Here is an 18479-nt window from a genome sequence, read left to right as displayed (position 1 = left end):
CTGCTACATCCCTTTGCCCCCACTTCCCTCCATCCCCTCACCTCTGGCTAGCTCTTGGGACCCAGCACAGGGGCAGTCCCCCATGAACATGTGCACATCCACCCCCAACACAATCCCCCCATGCCTCTCCCACACACCCCTCCCCTCCCCAACCTACCCCCTCCACACACTTTATGCTGTAATTACACATAATTTTGCACCCCCCCTGCCATGGCTGTAATTAAAGCACCTTGGAGCAGCCTTGCTACTCATACATAGGTGCCCGTAGTCCTTTCTTTGCTTGCTGCAGCTGCCCTGTCTCAATTTGCATGTACTGATAAGGAGTATGTAACATTCCTATGCACCTGCTAGATTACCCTCCCAAAATTAACTCCTTTTTGCTCCAGACCATAACCCAATAGCTACTATGTCCTTGCCCTACTATCTGTTGAGCTTCTACCACACCTCTAGCAAAAGAAACTAAAGTGAACAGAAAGGGCACTGATTGGGTAACAGAGGAGGAAGCAACTTAATTATGAATGCCCAGTCCTGCCTACCTTGGCAAGCAGCTGCAACAGGCAAAGCAGAAGGCAGACAGGAAAAATAGGGGCTGGTTTTCTGCAGACAGAGGGGAATGATTAGGTGTACTAATTATCCTGTTTAAAATGTTTGGTTCACAACAGGCATAAGTGTAATAATTAGGAGGGACCGACATCATAGAATCATAGAAAGTAATGGCTGGAAGGGACCTCAGGAGGTCATTTAGTCCAACCTCCTTTTCAGAGCAGGACCATCCCCAATTAGATCATCCCAGCCAAAGCTTTGTCTAGCTGGGTTTGAAAAACCTCCACAGATGGAGCTTGCACCACCTCTCTGGGTAACCCGTTTCAGTGTTTTACTAGCCTCCTAGTGAGAAACTTCTTCTGAATAGCTAACCTAAACTTCCCTTGCTGCAACTTGAGACCATTGCTCCTTGTTCTGTCATCCGTCACCGCTGAAAACAGTCCAGCTCCATCCTCTTTCAAACCCCGCTTCAGATAGCTGGAGACTTCTATTAAGTCTCCTCCTCTCTAGACTAAATTAGCCCAGTTTCCTCAGTCTTTCCTCATAAATCATGATCCCCAGCACCCTCACCATTTTGTCGCCCTCTGCTGGTCTCTCTCCAACTTGTCCACATCCTTTTTGTGTTGGGGGGTCCAAAACTGAACACAGTACTCCAGATGTGGCCTCACCAGTGCTGTGTAGAGGAGAATAATTAGTTCCCTTGACCTACTGGCAACACACCTACCAGTACAGCCCAGTATCCTGATATCCTTCTTGGGAACTAGGGCACACTGCTGGCTCATATTCAGCTTATAGTTCATTGTAATGCCCAGGTCCTTTTGTGCAGAGCTGCTGCCCAGCCAGTCACCCCCAGCCTGTAACTGGTGCATGGGATTGTTCCATCCTAAGTGCAGGACTTTGCACTTGTCCTTGTTGAACCTCATGAGTTTCCTTCTGGTCCAATCCTCCAATTGTCTAGGTCACTCTGAATCCTAGCTCTACCCTCCAATGTATTTACTACTCCCCCCATCTTGGTGTCATCTGCAAACTTGCTGAAGGTGAACTCTATGCCATTTGCCAGGTCACTGATAAAGACATTGAACAAAACCATCCCCAGGACTGACCCCTGGGGCACTCCACTTGATACTGGCTGCCAACTAGACATCAAGACATTAATTACTACCTTCTGAGCCTGATGCTCCAGCCAGTTTTCTATCCACCTTACAATCCATTCACCCACTCCATACTTCCTTAGCTTGCCTGCGAGAACATTGTGGATGACCATATCAAAAGCCTTGCTAAAATAAAGGAATACCACATCCACCAGTCTCCCTGCATCCACAGAGCCTCATCATAGAAGCAATCAGGTTGGTCGGGCATGACTTGCCCCTGGTGAATCCATGCTGACTGTACCTAATCACATTTTTCTCCTTGAAGTGCTTACAAATGGATTCCTTGAGGATCTGTTCCATGATTTTTCCAGGGACCGAGGTGAGGCTCACTGGTCTGTAGTTCCTTGCATCTTTCCCCCTTTCTTACATATGGCCACTATGTTTGCCCTTTTCCAATCATCTGGAACCTCTCCTGATCGCCATGAGTTTTCAAAGATGATGGCCAAATGGCTCTGCAATCACATCAGCCAACTCCCTCAGCACCCTCAGGTGCATCCCATCTGGCGCCATGGACTTCAGGTAACCTGAGCTGGATACATTTCTGAGGGAGGGGAGAAACCTGCTCCCCCTGCCTCCGTGACTGGCATCACATACCTGGGTGCAGGGCTTGGGCTCCCTGGTGGGCTAGAGACTGCCAGTCTGCCCAGCAACCAGTGATGCATTTCAAATTGGTTGGCTGACAGCCAACAGGTACTAGGCTCCATTGGACCAGGTAAATGAGGTCATAAGGGCTATATAAGTTAAGGACTGCCCAGGAGGAGGGGGCAGCAGCCATGAGGAAGACTCAAGAGAGAGAGAAGAGCTGAATCATCTGAAATTTGGTCTCTCTCTCAAAACTCATGATCAAGGAACTGCCTGCCTTCAGAGGGAATCTCCACCTGCCTCTGGATGATACTTGTGAGTAAGCTACCTGAGATCTAACTAGATATATAGCTTGCAGTAATTCAGATGCATGATCAAAGGCTACTCCAGCCACCCTGTTTGCTCTATGGGATTTCTCTGATACTACTCAACTCTGTACCCTATTCCAACCCTGCTCCTTGTAACCAGTAAAGTTCTCCTTTGTACCTAATGTGGGAGACTTACTGGGAGTGGGTCTAGATTATGCCTTGGGGTCCCCTTCGTTTGGCTGATTAAGGGAGATCACTACTTGTGCTTCCAACTGAGGGAAGAACCCCAAGTTCTTGAAGTGAGTTAAGTACCCTCGAGGGCTACTAGGCCTGTGTTTCCCAGGGGACATTGTGCCAGAATCAAGCCCATTCCTGGGTGGTGGCAGCTCTATCCCCAGGCTAGCGAGTGTGCTCCAGGAAGGGGGTCGGCCAGATTTCAGGCACCCCCAGGGAGGCACTTGGAGCCTGGAAGGTGATCAGGTGCAGTGAGGTGGGTGGCTTAGCACAGGAGCACCCCCTACTGGCCCACCACAGTGCAATCCCTGCCATCCCCCAGCAAGGCCAGAGTGAGGGGGCAAGAGCAGCAGTGCTTGCCTCCCCCCCCAGCCCTTCTCCATGGAGGCAGAGGGGGACAGAGAGGGAGGGAAATGGGCCTGGACCCAATGCAGTGGGGGAAAAGGGGAGTGGGGGGGGAAATGGAGCCGGACAAGAAGAGGGGGCAGGGATGATCCATTCCCCCTGCCCCCTCTCCCATGACAGTGGGGACTGAGGGGGCTAGTGCTGCTGGCCTCGCCCCCACACTCTGGTGCACAGAGCCAGACACAAGGGGTGGGGGAGGGCGCATGGGGCCAGAGGCAGATCTAGCCTCACCGCTGCATCCAACAGCACCCCATGCTGCCACCACCTCTAAGGAGGTGGTGGCGGCGCTGGGTGCTGGTTGGGCAGCACTGGCCTTGCCCCCCCTGCTCTAGTGCATGGGGCCAGACGCGGGCTGTGGGGGGGCACACAGGCCTGGAGGCAGACAGGGGCCCCGCAGGGCACTGGGTGTCGACGCTCCATCCCCGCCCCCTCCCCCCATCAATTATGATGGGCAACCATGGGGACAGACTGGGACAGCAGCACGGGGTGGGGGCTGGTGGCACTCTGTCCCTGCCAGACCCCCACCTGGGACATTCTAGACGGGCAATTGAGTAGTGCTCATATATTCTTCCCTAATTATCTGTCCAAGTTTTCACTTCTTATAAGCTCCCTTTTTGTGATGTAGTTTACTGAAGAGTTCCCTACTAAACCAAGCTGGTCTTCTGCCATTGTTGCTAGTCTTCCTGCATATCAGGATGGTTTGTTCCTGCATTGTCAGTAAGGCTTCTTTGAAGTACAGCCAGCTTTCCTGGACTCCTCTCCACCTCAGACATGCTTCCCAGGGGATCCTGCCCATAAGTTCCCTGAGTGAGTTGAAGTTTACTTTTCTGAAGTCTAGGGTCCTTACTCTGATGCTCTCTATCCTTCCTTTCATCAGGATCTTGAACTCAAGCATCTCGTGGTCACTGCTGCCTAAGTTGCCATCCACTACTACATTCCCCACCAATTCTTCCCTGTTTGTGAGCAGCAGGTCAAGAAGAACATGGCCCCTACTTGGCCGCTCCAACACTTGCACAAGGAAGTTGTCCCCAGTACTCTCCAAAAACTTCCTGGATTGCCTGCACACTGCTGTATTACCCTCCTAGCAGATGTCAGGATGACTGAAGTCCCCCATGAGAACCAGGGCCTGTGATTGGGAAACTTCCACTACCTGTTTGAAGAAACCCTCATCCACCACTTCCTCCTGGTTTGGTGGTCTACAGCAGACCCCTACCACAACATCACCCTTGTTGCTCTCCCCCCTGATGCTAATCCAGAGACTCTTAACAGGCCTATCTCCAGTTTCATACTGGAGCTCTGAGCAATCATATGGCTCTTTTACATATGTCTCTTCCTCCTTTTCCCCCCTGCTTGTCCTTCCTGAACAGTTTGTACCCATCCATGACAATGCTCCAGTTATACAAGCTCCCACCGAGTCTCTGTTCTTCCAATCACGTCATAGTTCCGTGGCTGTGTGAGGACTTCCAATTCTTTCTGCTTTTTTCCCAGGCTTCGTGCACTTGTGCTTGTGTACAGGCACCTGAGGTAACTAGTTTGTGAAGGAGTGAAACCGACCGTACAGCATGGAGGGCCAGCAGGGCTGCAGCTGCAGCCTGGAAAGGAAGGAAAATACCCACCCAATTTCTGGAGCAGCATCTCGCTCAGGATTGGTGGAGGGGGGGCCGCTCAAAGTTATTTCTGGCCCCAGAGAGGGGCAGAGTGGGGTCAGGCTGCAGGGAGAAAAGAGCGGCTGAGCATCTTGGCATCTGTGATTTCTTTTGCTGTCTATTTTTTTTTTTTTTTTTGGTTTTGTTTGAGCACAGGCCAAGACCGGCCCCTGGAAGGGTGTACCCAAAAGAGGCACTAGGACACTCTGGGGTGCAGAGAACGTTACAACAGGCAGCACTGCAACCTGGCTATAAAAGAACATTGTAAAACACCATCTGGAGAGGTTAGGCTGGAGTAAAGGGGAGGTTTGGAGCCCCACCAAAGACACAGGGATCAAGACCAGGCAGGATCACTGTGGGCATTGCCTCCCGGGAATATAAAGGTCATCAAAGTCATGGCAGATGAGAGAAACATAAGATCCACTTCCTGGCAGACCTGGTGATCCAGAGTCAAGGTCTACCCTGTCGCCACCTGTAGGCTGATGAGCACAAGGCAGTACTAGCAAGCCCTATAATACCTGCAGACGTCACATAGTTGATTGCCCTTTCTCAGGAAGTATGAGAGCCTCTCCCTTGTTAAATCCTTAACTGCTCCAGGGCAACTCAATATAGTTTACCTGGAGGTGGTCCTAAAATGGGTTGGTTATCTAAAGGTCCCTTTACAATTTGTGAGTCTGGGTTATTTGCTGCACAAGGGATGCTATTGTAGACGTAATAAATGTTCTATGTCTTCCCTCATGTTCAGCCACCAGCCAGCATTTGATAACCTTTCAAGGCTTTTATCTACCCCAAAATGGCCATCTCTGTGAGTTTCATAGTTATAGTTTCATAGTTTCATAGTTTCAGGGTCGGTCATAGTTTCATAGTTTCAGGGTTGGAAGGGACCTAAAGCATCTTCCCCCCCCCCCCCCCGCCAGGGCAGGAGAACAACCCAAAAAAAAAACAAAACAAAAAAAACCCCACTCACCCTAAAAACAAAAACGGGACTCAAATGAGTCCAGCCAGGTAAGTATCCAGCCTCTTCTTAAAGATCCCCAGGGTAGGGGCCAGCACCACCTCCCTTGGAAGTTGGTTCCAGCTCCTAGCCGCCCTGACTGTGAAGTAGTTTTTTCGGATGTCCAATCTGTACCTCCTCTCCATCAACTTGTGCCCATTATTCCTTGTTATGCCAGCAGGGGCTAGGGGAAACAGCGTCTCCCCCAAACCCTTCTGGTTCCCCCTAGTGAGTTTATAGACGGTCACCAGGTCCCCCCTCAGCCTTCTCTTGTGGAGGCTGAATAGGTTCAAGTCCCGCAGTCTCTCACTGTAGGGTCTGCCCTGTTGTCCCCGGATCATGCGGGTGGCCCTCCTCTGGACCCTCTCCATGTTGTCCACATCCCTCCTGAAATGGGGCGCACAGAACTGGACACAATACTCCAGCTGCGGCCTGACCAGCGTCGCATAGAGGGGGAGGATCACCTCCCTGGCTCTACTCGAGATGCACCTGTGGATGCACGACAAGGTCCGGTTAGCCCTGCCAACCATGACCTCGCATTGTCGGCCCATGTTCATCTTGGAGTCAATAATGACACCAAGATCCCTTTCCGCCTCCGTGCTCTCAAGTAGGGAGTTCCCCATCGTATAAGTGTGCTGCTGGTTCCTACTACCCAAGTGCAGCACCCTGCACTTGTCCGTATTGAAACGCATCCTGTTCCTGTCTGCCCACCCCTGTAACCTATCCAGATCCTTCTGCAATCTCTCTCTCCCTGCTAGCGTGCTCACCTCCCCCCAAATTTTGGTGTCATCAGCGAATTTAAACAGGTTGCTCTCCACCCCAACATCAAGATCGCTGATGAAGACATTGAACAGCGCAGGGCCCAGGACCGAGCCCTGAGGGACTCCACTACCCACCTCCCCCCAAGTCGAATATGATCCATCCACCACCACCCTCTGAGTGCGACCCTTCAGCCAATCTGCAATCCATCTGACCGTGTAGGCATCTATGCCACAGTCGCCTAGTTTACTAATTAGGATGGGGTGAGAGACGGTGTCAAAGGCCTTGCTGAAGTCCAGAAAGACTACATCCACCGCGACACCTGCATCCATGGCCTTTGTGACCTGATCATAAAAGGCAATCAGGTTGGTCTGACATGATCTCCCCCTAATAAATCCATGCTGATTGCCCCTGAGCATCATTTCTGATGCCGGCCCATCACAAATGTGCTCCTTGATGATCTTCTCAAAGAGTTTCCCCAGGATTGAGGTAAGACTGACGGGCCTATAATTGCCCGGGTCCTCCCTTTTCCCTTTTTTGAAGATGGGGACCACATTAGCTACCTTCCAATCGTCTGGCACCTGGCCCAAGCACCACGATCGCTCGTAGAGCCGTGCCAGGGGCCCTGCAATAACCCCAGCCAGCTCCCTCAGCACCCTGGGGTGGAGAGCATCTGGACCCGCTGACTTGAACGCGTCCAGCCCCTCCAGAAGCTCTCTAACCCGGTCCTCCCCAACCTGAGGTCTGAAGGCGATCCCCTCGCGTCCGGCTTCTATCACAGCAGGGAAGTCCCGTTCCCTGCACAAGAAAACGGAGGTGAAGAATTGGTTAAAGAGATTCGCTTTATCCTCTGACGCAACCACCAGATTGCCCCGCATATCCTGCAGGGGCCCCACATTACCCGGCGCCTTCTTCATCCTCCCAATATATTTGAAAAAGGACTTTTTGTTATCCTTAATCCTGGATGCTAATCCGAGCTCTATCTCCGCCTTGGCCTTCCTAACAGCCCGCCTGCAGGCCCGAGCAGAGGATACATATATGTTTCATTAACATACTTTTGCTCTGCCCAGGGGTGTGATTTTTAGCATTATAATGAGACCTTTTTCTGAACTTCTTGCTATCTTACAGGTGTCGGGGAGTCATTATCCTGCTGGTGTTAGGGAGGCATTCCAGGAATCCTCCGCATCCCACACGCTATGCTCTGCAAGCGTCTCTCAACACACACATACCACACCCCTCCCAGCACCAGTAAGTTGCCTTAAGTATTCAGTTAGATATAGTTTGCAAAAGCTAGATATACCATAAAAAAGATTACATAAAAAGATTACATCACTTGCATCTAATGATGGAAATGGAGCACCTGTGTCTAATAGCATTGTTTGCTGCTTCAGTGTCCCCTGGGGTGTTGGTTCTTCCCAGAACATCTTAACCTCTGTCCTACCCCACTGATCAAAAGATACAGGCATCAATTCATTCAGGGGTCGGACCGAGGACACCAGGCAGTCCTAATGTGACTGGTCGCTATGGTTATGTGCTTCCCTCTCACGAGACCTTGTGGCTCTTCTCTTCCTCTTCCTGATGGCGTGCCAGCCGGTTAAGCAGCTCTGATGTGGGAAGCCCATCAATTGCCTCCCAGGGCTCATACCTTAACAACTGCCTCTACACCACCGATCACCATAGTGTGGTGGGAGAAACCTCCCTAAGGTTCGTTGTCTAGCTGTAATTTGATTGACAGACAACGCGGGTAAAGAAAGACAGCTGTTTATTTGCTCGAGCAAAGACCATAAAGCCAGCAAAAGGCAAAATGGCCCCCCCCTCAAGGGTGAGGTGATATTTTATATTTATTATAACAAGGCAAGACTTCATGGTTAACAAAAAAAGCAATACTTGGGCGGTGCTTTTCAAATCTTTGTAACAGCATATTTCTATTAAGCTGAACTAGCACTTTTTAAAAGCTAAAAGTTAAGTAACAGTAACATTATAATATGTTAGCAAAACCTTACACAGTAGTAGATAGTTCTCAAGGACACAACCACTGCACCCAGAACAATGGTTTCCCTGTCTTATCTTACTTCTTGCTGTAGCTGATTTTTCAGCACACAGACACAGATCCACTTTTTAACTCAGAAAATGCTTAATACAGTTAAAATGATTACTTGACACAAGCAAAGGCTTAGCTATCAATCTGCCTTGTGGTCAGCTGCATTGCTAGGCCACAGGTCATGCCTTGTATTCAGCTGTAAAGCTAATACTTCTTAATAATCTAAATTATTGTAAACCTAATAGTATGCTTATCAGAAAACTATTCTATTTCAGGGTAATAACAAACCTGCGCACTACAATAGCAACTGATCGATGGGCCTCTCACCTCCAGAGGGAGTCTGTATCCTTGGCCTCTGCCTCTGGGTGTTCCAGCATAAACTACAATCCTTTCCTTTCTGGGCGGGGCTGAGAACAAAACATTAGTAGCCATAAACACATCCCCCAATTTGCTTCAATCCTGGCCAATGGGGTAGTCTCAGTTAAGTCTCCTGCAGCTACCTTCATATCACTATTAAGGGACTGCAACAATGGAACTTTGAAATCTGGGTAGTCCCAGTTTGCATATCCCTGCTGTGGGATTGGCACCACTCCAGATAACAAAGCCAAAACCTTTTTTGCCACAAATGCATTTTGGTGCTCTCCTGGTTTATGTTTTACTGAGTAAAACAAACCTAACAAATTCTCTCCAGCTATCATAAAATGCAAAATGCGTTGCAAGGTCTCCCTCTGGCCTCCTGCATATCCATACTTAAGGTCAGGTGGGAGAGCTAAAAACATTGGAGGGCTTAATGCACACTGCAACAGCGTTGGGGTGTCTAGCTGATAGTGAAATGCAGACAGGTTATGGACTCCAGTAACACAATCTAGGGTCGTCTCTTTGTTAAGAGGTCCCAGAGTTTTTACAATAGCCTCAGCCTGAGTGGGTGAAAGGGGTGCACTCTCAGTTCTTGTGTCAGTGCCAATTAGTCCTCCACGGGCATTCATCCTTTGGGTAGGCTGCACAGTCAGTGGTGCCATAGGGGCAGTAGGTTCCAGAGCTGTCAGACCATCCCCTCCTGGAACAGCTGGATACAAAGCAGCTACTTTGCTTTTCCCCCCAGACTTCTATGTTTACACAGCAGTTAATCTCATCTAGGGGTGGGTATAGATGAGAATCATCCTCAGCAAAGCCAGCAACCTGAGGGTTGAATAGCAGCTACAATCCCAGGGCTGGCGCAATCTCCTGCTGGCACTGAGTGATCTGACCAACCCTTTACATCCTGCTTTGATTGCTCTAAAAGGGCACAAACCCCATCCTGGGCATCCTCTGTTTTACTTCTTTTGTCCATTCTTTTGTCACCCAAATATGACTGCAACCAGCTCTCTTTCTGCTCTCTCCCTCCTTTCCTTCTTTTCAGAAGAACTAAGCAAGCTTTAAATTCTGGGTGGTAACAACTTGTACATTGGTCTTCCAGTTCTCTACCTCCTTATCAAGGTTGCAGAGTTAGATTTCTCATCCTCTATTAAGGCCACAGATGTAACCCTTTCCTCCTCAACTAAGGCAGCAGACCTAACTTTTTCCTCCTTTACTAAAGCAGCAGACCTAACCCTTTCTTTCTCTACAATCCCTTGTAACTCTTGAATCTCCTTATGTAAGGCTTGGCTCACCTGCAATAGACCCTGATCGAGTGCCACCTTTTTCTCTTAGACAGTTTTGGTTTAACTCCCAAGACTTGCAAAAGTTTAATCGCCAGCAAATTTCAATGTTTGCCAAGGGTCCTTCTTATCAATTTTTAGCTCCTTCACAAAATGCTGCAATGCTTCAGGAATCAGCTGTGTATGAGCGGCAACAGAATTGGGCATAATGCTTACTTTTATCAACTTGCCCAGAACTAACCTGATCAAGAATTAGCTCTCTCTCTAGCACCCTTGTGTGGATAGCTAAGATGGAATATAGGGTTCAAGGGTGAGGTCCTTGATTTCCTAACCCCTAGAGATTACCTTTGCCCACTGGCTGTAGTTCCCAACTTGATACCATCAACCTGTCTCTGGCCCCTGACTTGCCAATTGTTGCCCCTAGGATTCCTTTTACCAGAGACCCCCAAAGATTTACACGGCCCCTCATCTGATTTGGTATCAAGTGAACTTTTAATAGTAACCCCTAGGCTTATTACCAGTATTCTTTCTTGCAATACAACCTGGCAAGCGGTTCCTTCAGGTGTTACAGCAGCAATCTTCGGTGGTATCGACCTTGGATCCTCTGCTGGGTGTGTGGGATGTTAGTTTCTGGATTCCTCATTCTTCAAACAAGAAGTCTAAGGCTGCTCCTGTCTCCCCAGAGTGCCAACACAAAACACACGCATGTTCCTTTTTTTTGTCCATCACTTTTGTAATTTCTCTTATCCCAAATTGTCCAATCCTCTGGCCCTGTGCCAAGCATTCTTTGTGGTGCAGCAATCCCCTGGTACTGTGCCAGCCACATTCCTTATAGGGAAACTGCTGTCCCTTGCTTGCCTAGTGCCAATCATAGCACTCGCATCTCCCAGTGCCACAGAAAGCACTCTGTTCAATTTTGTTGCTTAGTTCTGGGAAGGCCTGGACTATGGCTAAAAGCCTTGCCCGCTACGTCCTCCAGCCTTGAATCGATGAATGCCCAATGGCAGAGGATGCTTCCGAGCCTCGCCACCTCCTCTTGCCTGTTCCCTGAAAGACACCACCAGGAGGCTCTGCTCACATTGCAGGCTCTCCTCAACCTGGCCGTCACTGGAAGGAACCTGGAAGCCGCAGTCCCCACAGCGCCAAATCTGGACTTGGGTGGCAGCCTTGATGGTGAGCGGTCCTCCCTGGACAGAAGCCTCACAGGTGCAAGCAGACGCAGTACTTTGTATGTAAAGAGTAATGTGTGATATATAATAATCAGGGTTAGACGTTACTGTAAGTCAGTGGATGAAGGCAGCCAGGGGAAGATCAACCAACAGTCTCGTAGAAGTAGTTGGAAATAGAAACCAGCAGTGACACAGCAGGAGTCGGCATAAAGGAGATAAAAAGAAGTGAAAAGGCACCAGCTGTATAACCATATGGTGCTAGAAAAAAAATCAGCTCAGGAGTCTGCAGGGAGGCCAGCACTGAAGCAAGGCCAGTTAGCTGACCAGAGATGCCTCCTGAGAGATGCTAGCCACCTGCAGTCACAGGGAAGGCCTTATTAGAAAAGCATTCTTTCCAGGATTCTGAAATAATATCTGTGTAAAAAAAGCTCCTGTGGGAGAAGGAAGTCAAGTCTTATGACCTAAGGCATAATTGGGTGCCTGAGCATCCTGGTGGTAGCTGTGCATGGGGCAGTGCCATTAGTTGTGCTACCAGTGGCAGAGCAGCAGTTGGGCCGGCAGAACAGCTGCTGCTATTTTTGCACCCTCCCCGCCATGGCTGAGTGCTCAGGGCTAGCACCCCATTTCCACCCCCTCACCTCCCCTTCATTATGTTAGTGATTTCAGCGACATTTAATACAGGCACAAGCAGGAAAGGCTGCTTGGCACTTAAAAGTAGAGGGTGTTTCAAAGGACTATTTCTGATTAGGTTGACTCAGCTGGATGCAGAGGAGCCAAACCAGGTGCTGGGGCAGGGGAGGTCTGAATATAACTGCAAGAGAAGCCCCAAACCAGTCCCAGTGCTGCAAGGTGTGGCTATGACACAAAAAGCCTTCCAGGTCTCGCAGGCCAGAGGTTATTTTGCTAACCAGCAGAGGAATGAACTTGAAGGGTCCCTTTGGGACGTGAGGGGGCCATGGAGAGAGGCTTCCAAGACTACAGAACAACATCATTGAGGCCTATTTGTAAGAGGGCTTGGGATGCTAACACATTTTTGTTTTTACAAGCCTTAATGCAGTGAAGACCTTCTAGTGCTGCCAGTAGAAGAATTTCTGGGTTCTGCTAAAGGCACAGCTAAATATTTCTCCTAGTTTACTTTAGCTTCACAGCACAGGTTGACGCCCCCGCCGAAATGTCAGGCAACACTAATACACTGGTAGCCTGATCTAAGAAGGGTTCTCAAGCGCTGGATTTGGGGTTGCTGCCCCACACAAACTTAATCACTGCACGTGGGCTCGGATCAGAAGCGGACTTGTCGCCTAAGATTGGGACCTGCGTCGCTACCAGAGGGCCCTGGGGCTGGAGAGCTGGCGGCTGCATGGGACTGCGGCGCCCTGTGCTTGCGGTGCCTGGACACAGGGCTCGGGTCTGGCTGTCACCAGGTGCTCCCCGGCGCTCTCTGTCAGTCCAGCCGCCGGCGAGCGGGCCGCAGCGCTTCCTGCCGGGACTGATCGCGGCGCGGCGGAGCCATGACTCACCAGACCGGTATCCACGGTAAGGGTGGGGGAGCTCCTCGCGCGCCGCCTCGGGGCTCTCGGGGGCTGCCTTCCCGGGCTCGGGCCGCCGCCCGCCCCGCCCCTGTGGCTTCTTGCTGGGCAGCAGCTTCCCCAGCTCCCTCCGGCCCTGAGACGTGAGGCCGCGGGGGCGGCGGCGCCCTGTCGCTGTCCCTGAGCCGCCTCCTGGGAGCGAGCCCCGTCCCTGAAGTTCCCCGGTCGCGGCTCCACTTGCGGCCGCGGGGCGGGAGGCGCCTGAAGCGTCTCGCCAAGGGGATGCTTGAGCCCGTCGGCGACTCCTCTGCCCGGCGCAGCCCTCGCCTTCCCAGCGCCGTGTATCGTGGTACAACCTCTGCTAGCACCTAGCTCTGCACCGAGAGTTTGTGCGGCCGAGGGAGCCCTCCTTCCTGCAGCCAGCTTCCTCTGCTGCTTATGTTGTAAGAGCGAGGAAACTGCCGCTGTGGACCCCATTTTCCTAGGAGCCCTGTGAACACGGAACAAAAAAGATGGCTCCTGTGCCAAAACACTTGAAATCCAAGTGCCACCTGCATAGACTGCATTGGCATCCAATCACTCTTCTAGGGCAGATAAGACTATTAGACTGGAAGGGGCCTTCTGATCTACCCTGTCCTGTCCTGTGTGATGGTGGGTAGTTGTTAACACACAGAATCCCCCAAAGCACCACTGCAGGCTTCACACTCGCCTTCAAGGCACAGTTCTTGGAACACCAAGAGCATATCATACGTATCAGATAAGAGCAGGGGCGACAGGACCACTGCCAGTGCCCTGCGTCTGCAACAGTAGGGATGTAGTTGGTCCATATGTATGCAGAAGATCATGGAAAAGGACCTTGGTCCATACTACAGAGGAAGGCAGAAAAAGCCTTTGGTTCAAGGCTATGGGCTGACCCTGGGCAAAAAACTTTTTCCTGCTCTTAAATTTAGTGATTAACGTGGCCCTGAGCAAAAGGGCTGTCAAATACACCAGTGCACCCCAGTGAAAAACCTACAGGCTTAGCTGTAGCCAACATACTAATGCTGCAGACGAAGGTGAAATGTCTGTTCCTATCCCATACTCCCAAAGCCAGTAGCATACGTGAAGGAAAACAGATTCCTTCCTGGTCCTAGCTGGAAACTAGCAAAGTCTTGAGGAATGACCAAACACTTTCCATACCAATTGAACCTTAGGACTGCAAACACATGGCTCCACATTGCATCAACTGATTCTAAACCAGAACTGCGTGTCCCATTGCACCATCTTTTCCGTAAATGTGTCCAGTTCAGTTTTAAAGTGGTTAAGAAAATTTCACTCCTGATAGACGTATACGATATCATTTCTGTTATAAAACTGAGAGACTTGCAGTGGCATCTCTCTTACAGGGTCCTGCAGATGTTGCTGTACCTCTAGGATTTTCTTTTCTACATTGTAGTGGGTAATATACAGAGTGGGCAACCTCTGTTGTAGAGCCTGTAGGCCAGGGGCAGGCAATTATTTCGGGTGGAAGGCAGCTTACCTGGTTTTGTCAGGCTGTCAAGGGCCACGTGGGTAGCCCAACCCATTGACAGGTGCCCTGCCCCCAGATCACCATCTTGGGACCAATGTCTCAATGTCTTGGGACCAATGTCCCAGGGCCAGTGCCAGCAGGGCCCAGAGCAGGGCACAGGCTGGCAGGGGTCTGTGGAGCTGGGCTGGGCTGCACCAGCAGGGGGTGGGGGGGAGCTGGCCCGGCTCCGTAGAGCCCCTGCAAGCTGGGACCACTGTACTCCTGCTGCCCTGCTCTGGGCCCTGCCAGCGCTGGCCCTGGGACACTGGTGTGGGCCCCACGCCCTCTCCCAGTGCCCCCCTCAACCCTGCGGTACAGGCAGGGCAGCACATAGCCCCGACCCCCTTGTCGCTGGCAGGGAACAAGCTGGTGCTGAATGCGGGGCGGGGGGAGAAGTGGCCCCTCCCCTGTCCCATGGCCCGCACTCCTTGCTGCAGCAGTTCACAGCCCACATGGGGCTGTTATGAGCAGGCACAGGCAGCCCCACACAGCTGCGAGGGGCTGCAGTGTGGGGCACTGGCCACGGGGCAGGGGCAGGGCCACTTTTCCCCCCACACAGACTGTGAGTGGACGCAGCAGGGAGCGCCAGCCACAGGGCAGGAGAGGGGCTGCTTTTCCCCCACGCTCAGCACTAGCTCATTCCCTGCCTGCAGTCCTCCCCTGCCCTTTTCCCCCCTCTTCCCCCCCTTACCTGAGTTTCCTGTGCAGGTGCAGCCAAGGAGCCACATGGTCCCAGGCCAGAAGCCCCAGCAGGGCTTCCCCTGGGTCCTACTGCCCCTGGTTCCTGTCATTTTTGACAGGAACCAAGGACAGATAAATATTAATTTTCTAAATATTTTTAGGGGCCCTGTGGGCTGGACAGAATGGCCTATTGGGCCACATGTGGCCCGCGGGCCAAATTTTGCCCATCCCTGCTGTAGGCATTCTGTATCTACTAGGATGATATACAAAATAAGTACGGTTGTTTCCTGCATATTTCTTGCACTCCTGTTTTACTGCTCAGCAACACGTTCATTAGTAAGTTTGTCAATCTGAAATATTTTTAGCTTTTCCTCTTCAGCTCTGTTATTTCATAATAATATGTTTAGCTCTGCAGTGTGAGTCATAATCTCAGGAACTAGAGGTGCACCGATACATTGGTCCTATATTGTATCAGCACCAATATAAGGAAAATTGACATTATCAGCAGTTGGCTTTTTCTTGCTGATGTGGCTGGTAATGTTGCTGATAAATGCCTTGTGCATACGCGCAGCCGCAGCACGCAGGTGGTGGCCGGGAGTGCAGCTTGGCAGCATGGAGAGCAGCATTGGGCTGGTAAGTCTGTTGTGGGGGAAGGGAAAGGGGGAGGGAAGGGGCTTGGGCGGGGCAGACTGAGTCCCCTGCGGTGAGGGAGGGAGTAAGGCCGAGGCAAGCACTGCATAGCTAGGGTGGGGCGGTGCACAGAATGGAGCTACGCAGCTCGTCCAGGGGACATGGGGGGTGGGGGGTGGCAGCTCCTGCTGCTGCACGCACCCCTCCCATGCCCTCCTGGGGCGCGCACAGAGTGAGGGCGGGCTCCTGCTGTGGGCTGGGGCCGGAGCTGTGCTAAGCTCTTCCTGGCAGAGGGGTTGGGCCGGGGCTGCGCTTGTGGCAGTCAGCGGCAGTGCTGGGAGTGGGGGGCAACAGGGGGAGGGCTACAGCCACCCCAAAATTCACTGTAGCTCCCCTCCCAGCACTGTTGCCACCTGTCCCAAGTGCCGCATGGCCCAGCCCCCCGCTGGGAAGAGCCCAGCGCCAGCCTCAGCCCACAGCAGCAGCCCACTCTTGCCCAGCGCACAGATCCAGGGAGCACATGTCCCCCTGTGCGCTCCTGGGGTGCATGTAGCAGCAGGAGCTGCCCCCCTGGAAAAGGTGTGGCTTTGTCCCATGCCCCACCCCAGCTGGGCAGCACCTGCCTCAGCCGCACTCCCTCCCTCACCTTGGGGGCCCTCCTCCCTCGCCTGTTCCCCCACAACAGATTTGCCAGCTGGATGCTGCTCTCCAAGCTGCCTGGCAGTCAGATCGGGATCAGTCCATATAGCTTGTCAAAAATCGGCCATTGGTTTTGGCCCAAAAAATTTCTATTGATGCAGCCCTATCAGGAACCTTTTCCCTTTCTGCAAAGAAGGCATCTGGTTGTTTGCTTTTTTTCTTTCTTTCCCACTGAAGTCTAGCTGAAATTTCAGTGATATCAACTTCATCTTTACTTAGGTTTTGGTTCAACTATGTGTGGACCGTTCTGTGGAAGTTAAAGTACAGGATTAGGGTAATCCATGTAAAGGTGTCAGTGAATGAAAAAAAAGGAGTTGAAATTTGAAGGCAGCCATGGCAAAATCTCCCATCTGTTTCACTGATCTGCTATTTTTACCATCTTGCAAAGAAACTTCAGGAAGCAGAAAGGAACCCTTGGTACCTAATCCAGGCATAATGTTGTTTGCTTGTCCTTTGTTACTCAAAATGGCATGCAGTACTGTCAATAAGGTCCTGTAAAGCTCTGTTAACCGGTAACCCTGTGAACATTTCTGGAATGAAATACTGAAATTAGCTATTGACAGGTGTAAATACCAAAGAGGGGAAGCAAGTAGGTAGCAAAGGCATCCACTTCCTAGACCTGATCGTTATATTTCATATACTATCCTTTACATCGGGGCGGGAAAAAATGGCCCGTGGGCTGAATCTGGCCCGCTAGGCACTTTAATCCAACTGACAGTGCCCACCAATGAATTGTACCCTGCTCAGCCCTTCTGCACGTGAGGGTGGGAGTGAGGTGCCTACACCCACCCCCAACATACTCTATCATGCCTTGCCTCCACCCTCGTGGGCAGAAGGGCCTGGCCCCACTAGCACTGGGTGGGGCTGTTGCTGCAGGCTTCCTCAGCGTCCCAGTCCCTCCAAAAAAGTATGGAAGCGGGGGGGCCCGCAGGGCTCTAGCTGGGCAGGAGCGTGGAGTGTGGGGCTAGGTCTGGCAGCAGTGCAGAGCCTGTGCTCAAGGGGGTGGCATCAGTGTGAAGCTCACCTGGGCCGGGTGAGAGTGTGAGGGAGGGTGGGGGGCGGTATGTGGGCCCTCTCACACTCTCCCCGTGGCACGCAGCAGGAGCAGCAGCAGCAACGGGGCGGGGGGGTTGCTTGATGCTGGTGCCTGGCTTTGGCCAGTGCTGTGCATTGTGGCGAGGAGTGCAGCCCTTGCCGGGCAATCTCTATTGCTCCCCTCACTCACCCGACAGGGGCGGGAAGCCCCAGGCACAGGAACCTGGGGCGGGGCAGGGAAGGCAGCTAGCTCAAGTTCCTGGGGCTTCCCTCCCATGTGGGAGTGCAGAGAGTGCTAGCAATAGAGACTGCCTGGTGGGGGACTGCGTTTCTTGCTGCCATGTGCAGTGCCGGTTGGAGCTGGGCATTAGTGCCCCAAGCTCCTGCTGCTGTGCCCGGGGGGTCGGGTCCCCCACACCCATCCCATCCTCCCTTACACCGCACAAATGCCACATACCCACACCACAGTGTTGCCTGGGTTGACTGCAGGAGAGGACACACTCCCGCACCCCACAAATGCCACACAACATCCCAACATACCCTATGACCACCCACAAGCTGCCACACCCCATTTCACACACACATCATGCACACGCACCCCCATCATGCTGCAAACGCGCACACACCTCATCATATACCCCCCCATTATACATGCACACTCCCCCATCATACCTGCACACCCACCTTCCCCATCTCACCCCCTCCCCCCCCAAAACCCCGACCCCATCTCACACGCACACACCTCATCATACATCCACCCACCCCATCACAGGTGACTGGTGCCTCCTGAGTCAGGGGGGCCCTTGCCCCCCACAGTGGACAGTCAGCGACCCCTGCGGCCAATCCCGCCAACTCATAACTGGCAGCAGTGTGCCGCTGGCAGGTCCGGG

The 18479-nt window shown here is 52.0% G+C and overlaps 1 protein-coding gene across 1 annotated transcript in view; it reads left to right on the top strand.

The window, feature by feature from the left end:
• The first annotated feature begins 12933 nt into the window (after positions 1-12933).
• The window catches only part of TWF2 (twinfilin actin binding protein 2), a 106763-nt gene continuing 101217 nt past the window's right edge, over positions 12934-18479 (top strand). Inside the window, exon 1 of the mRNA XM_006028267.3 lies at positions 12934-13002. Coding sequence (XP_006028329.1) covers positions 12978-13002 — 25 coding nt within the window. The 5' untranslated portion in view covers positions 12934-12977. The remainder of the gene's footprint in view (positions 13003-18479) is intronic.

Source organism: Alligator sinensis, unplaced genomic scaffold (genome assembly GCF_000455745.1).
Source record: "Alligator sinensis unplaced genomic scaffold, ASM45574v1 scaffold487_1, whole genome shotgun sequence".
NCBI classification, from domain to species: Eukaryota; Metazoa; Chordata; order Crocodylia; family Alligatoridae; genus Alligator; species Alligator sinensis.
This window is presented reverse-complemented; position numbering and strand designations above follow the sequence as displayed.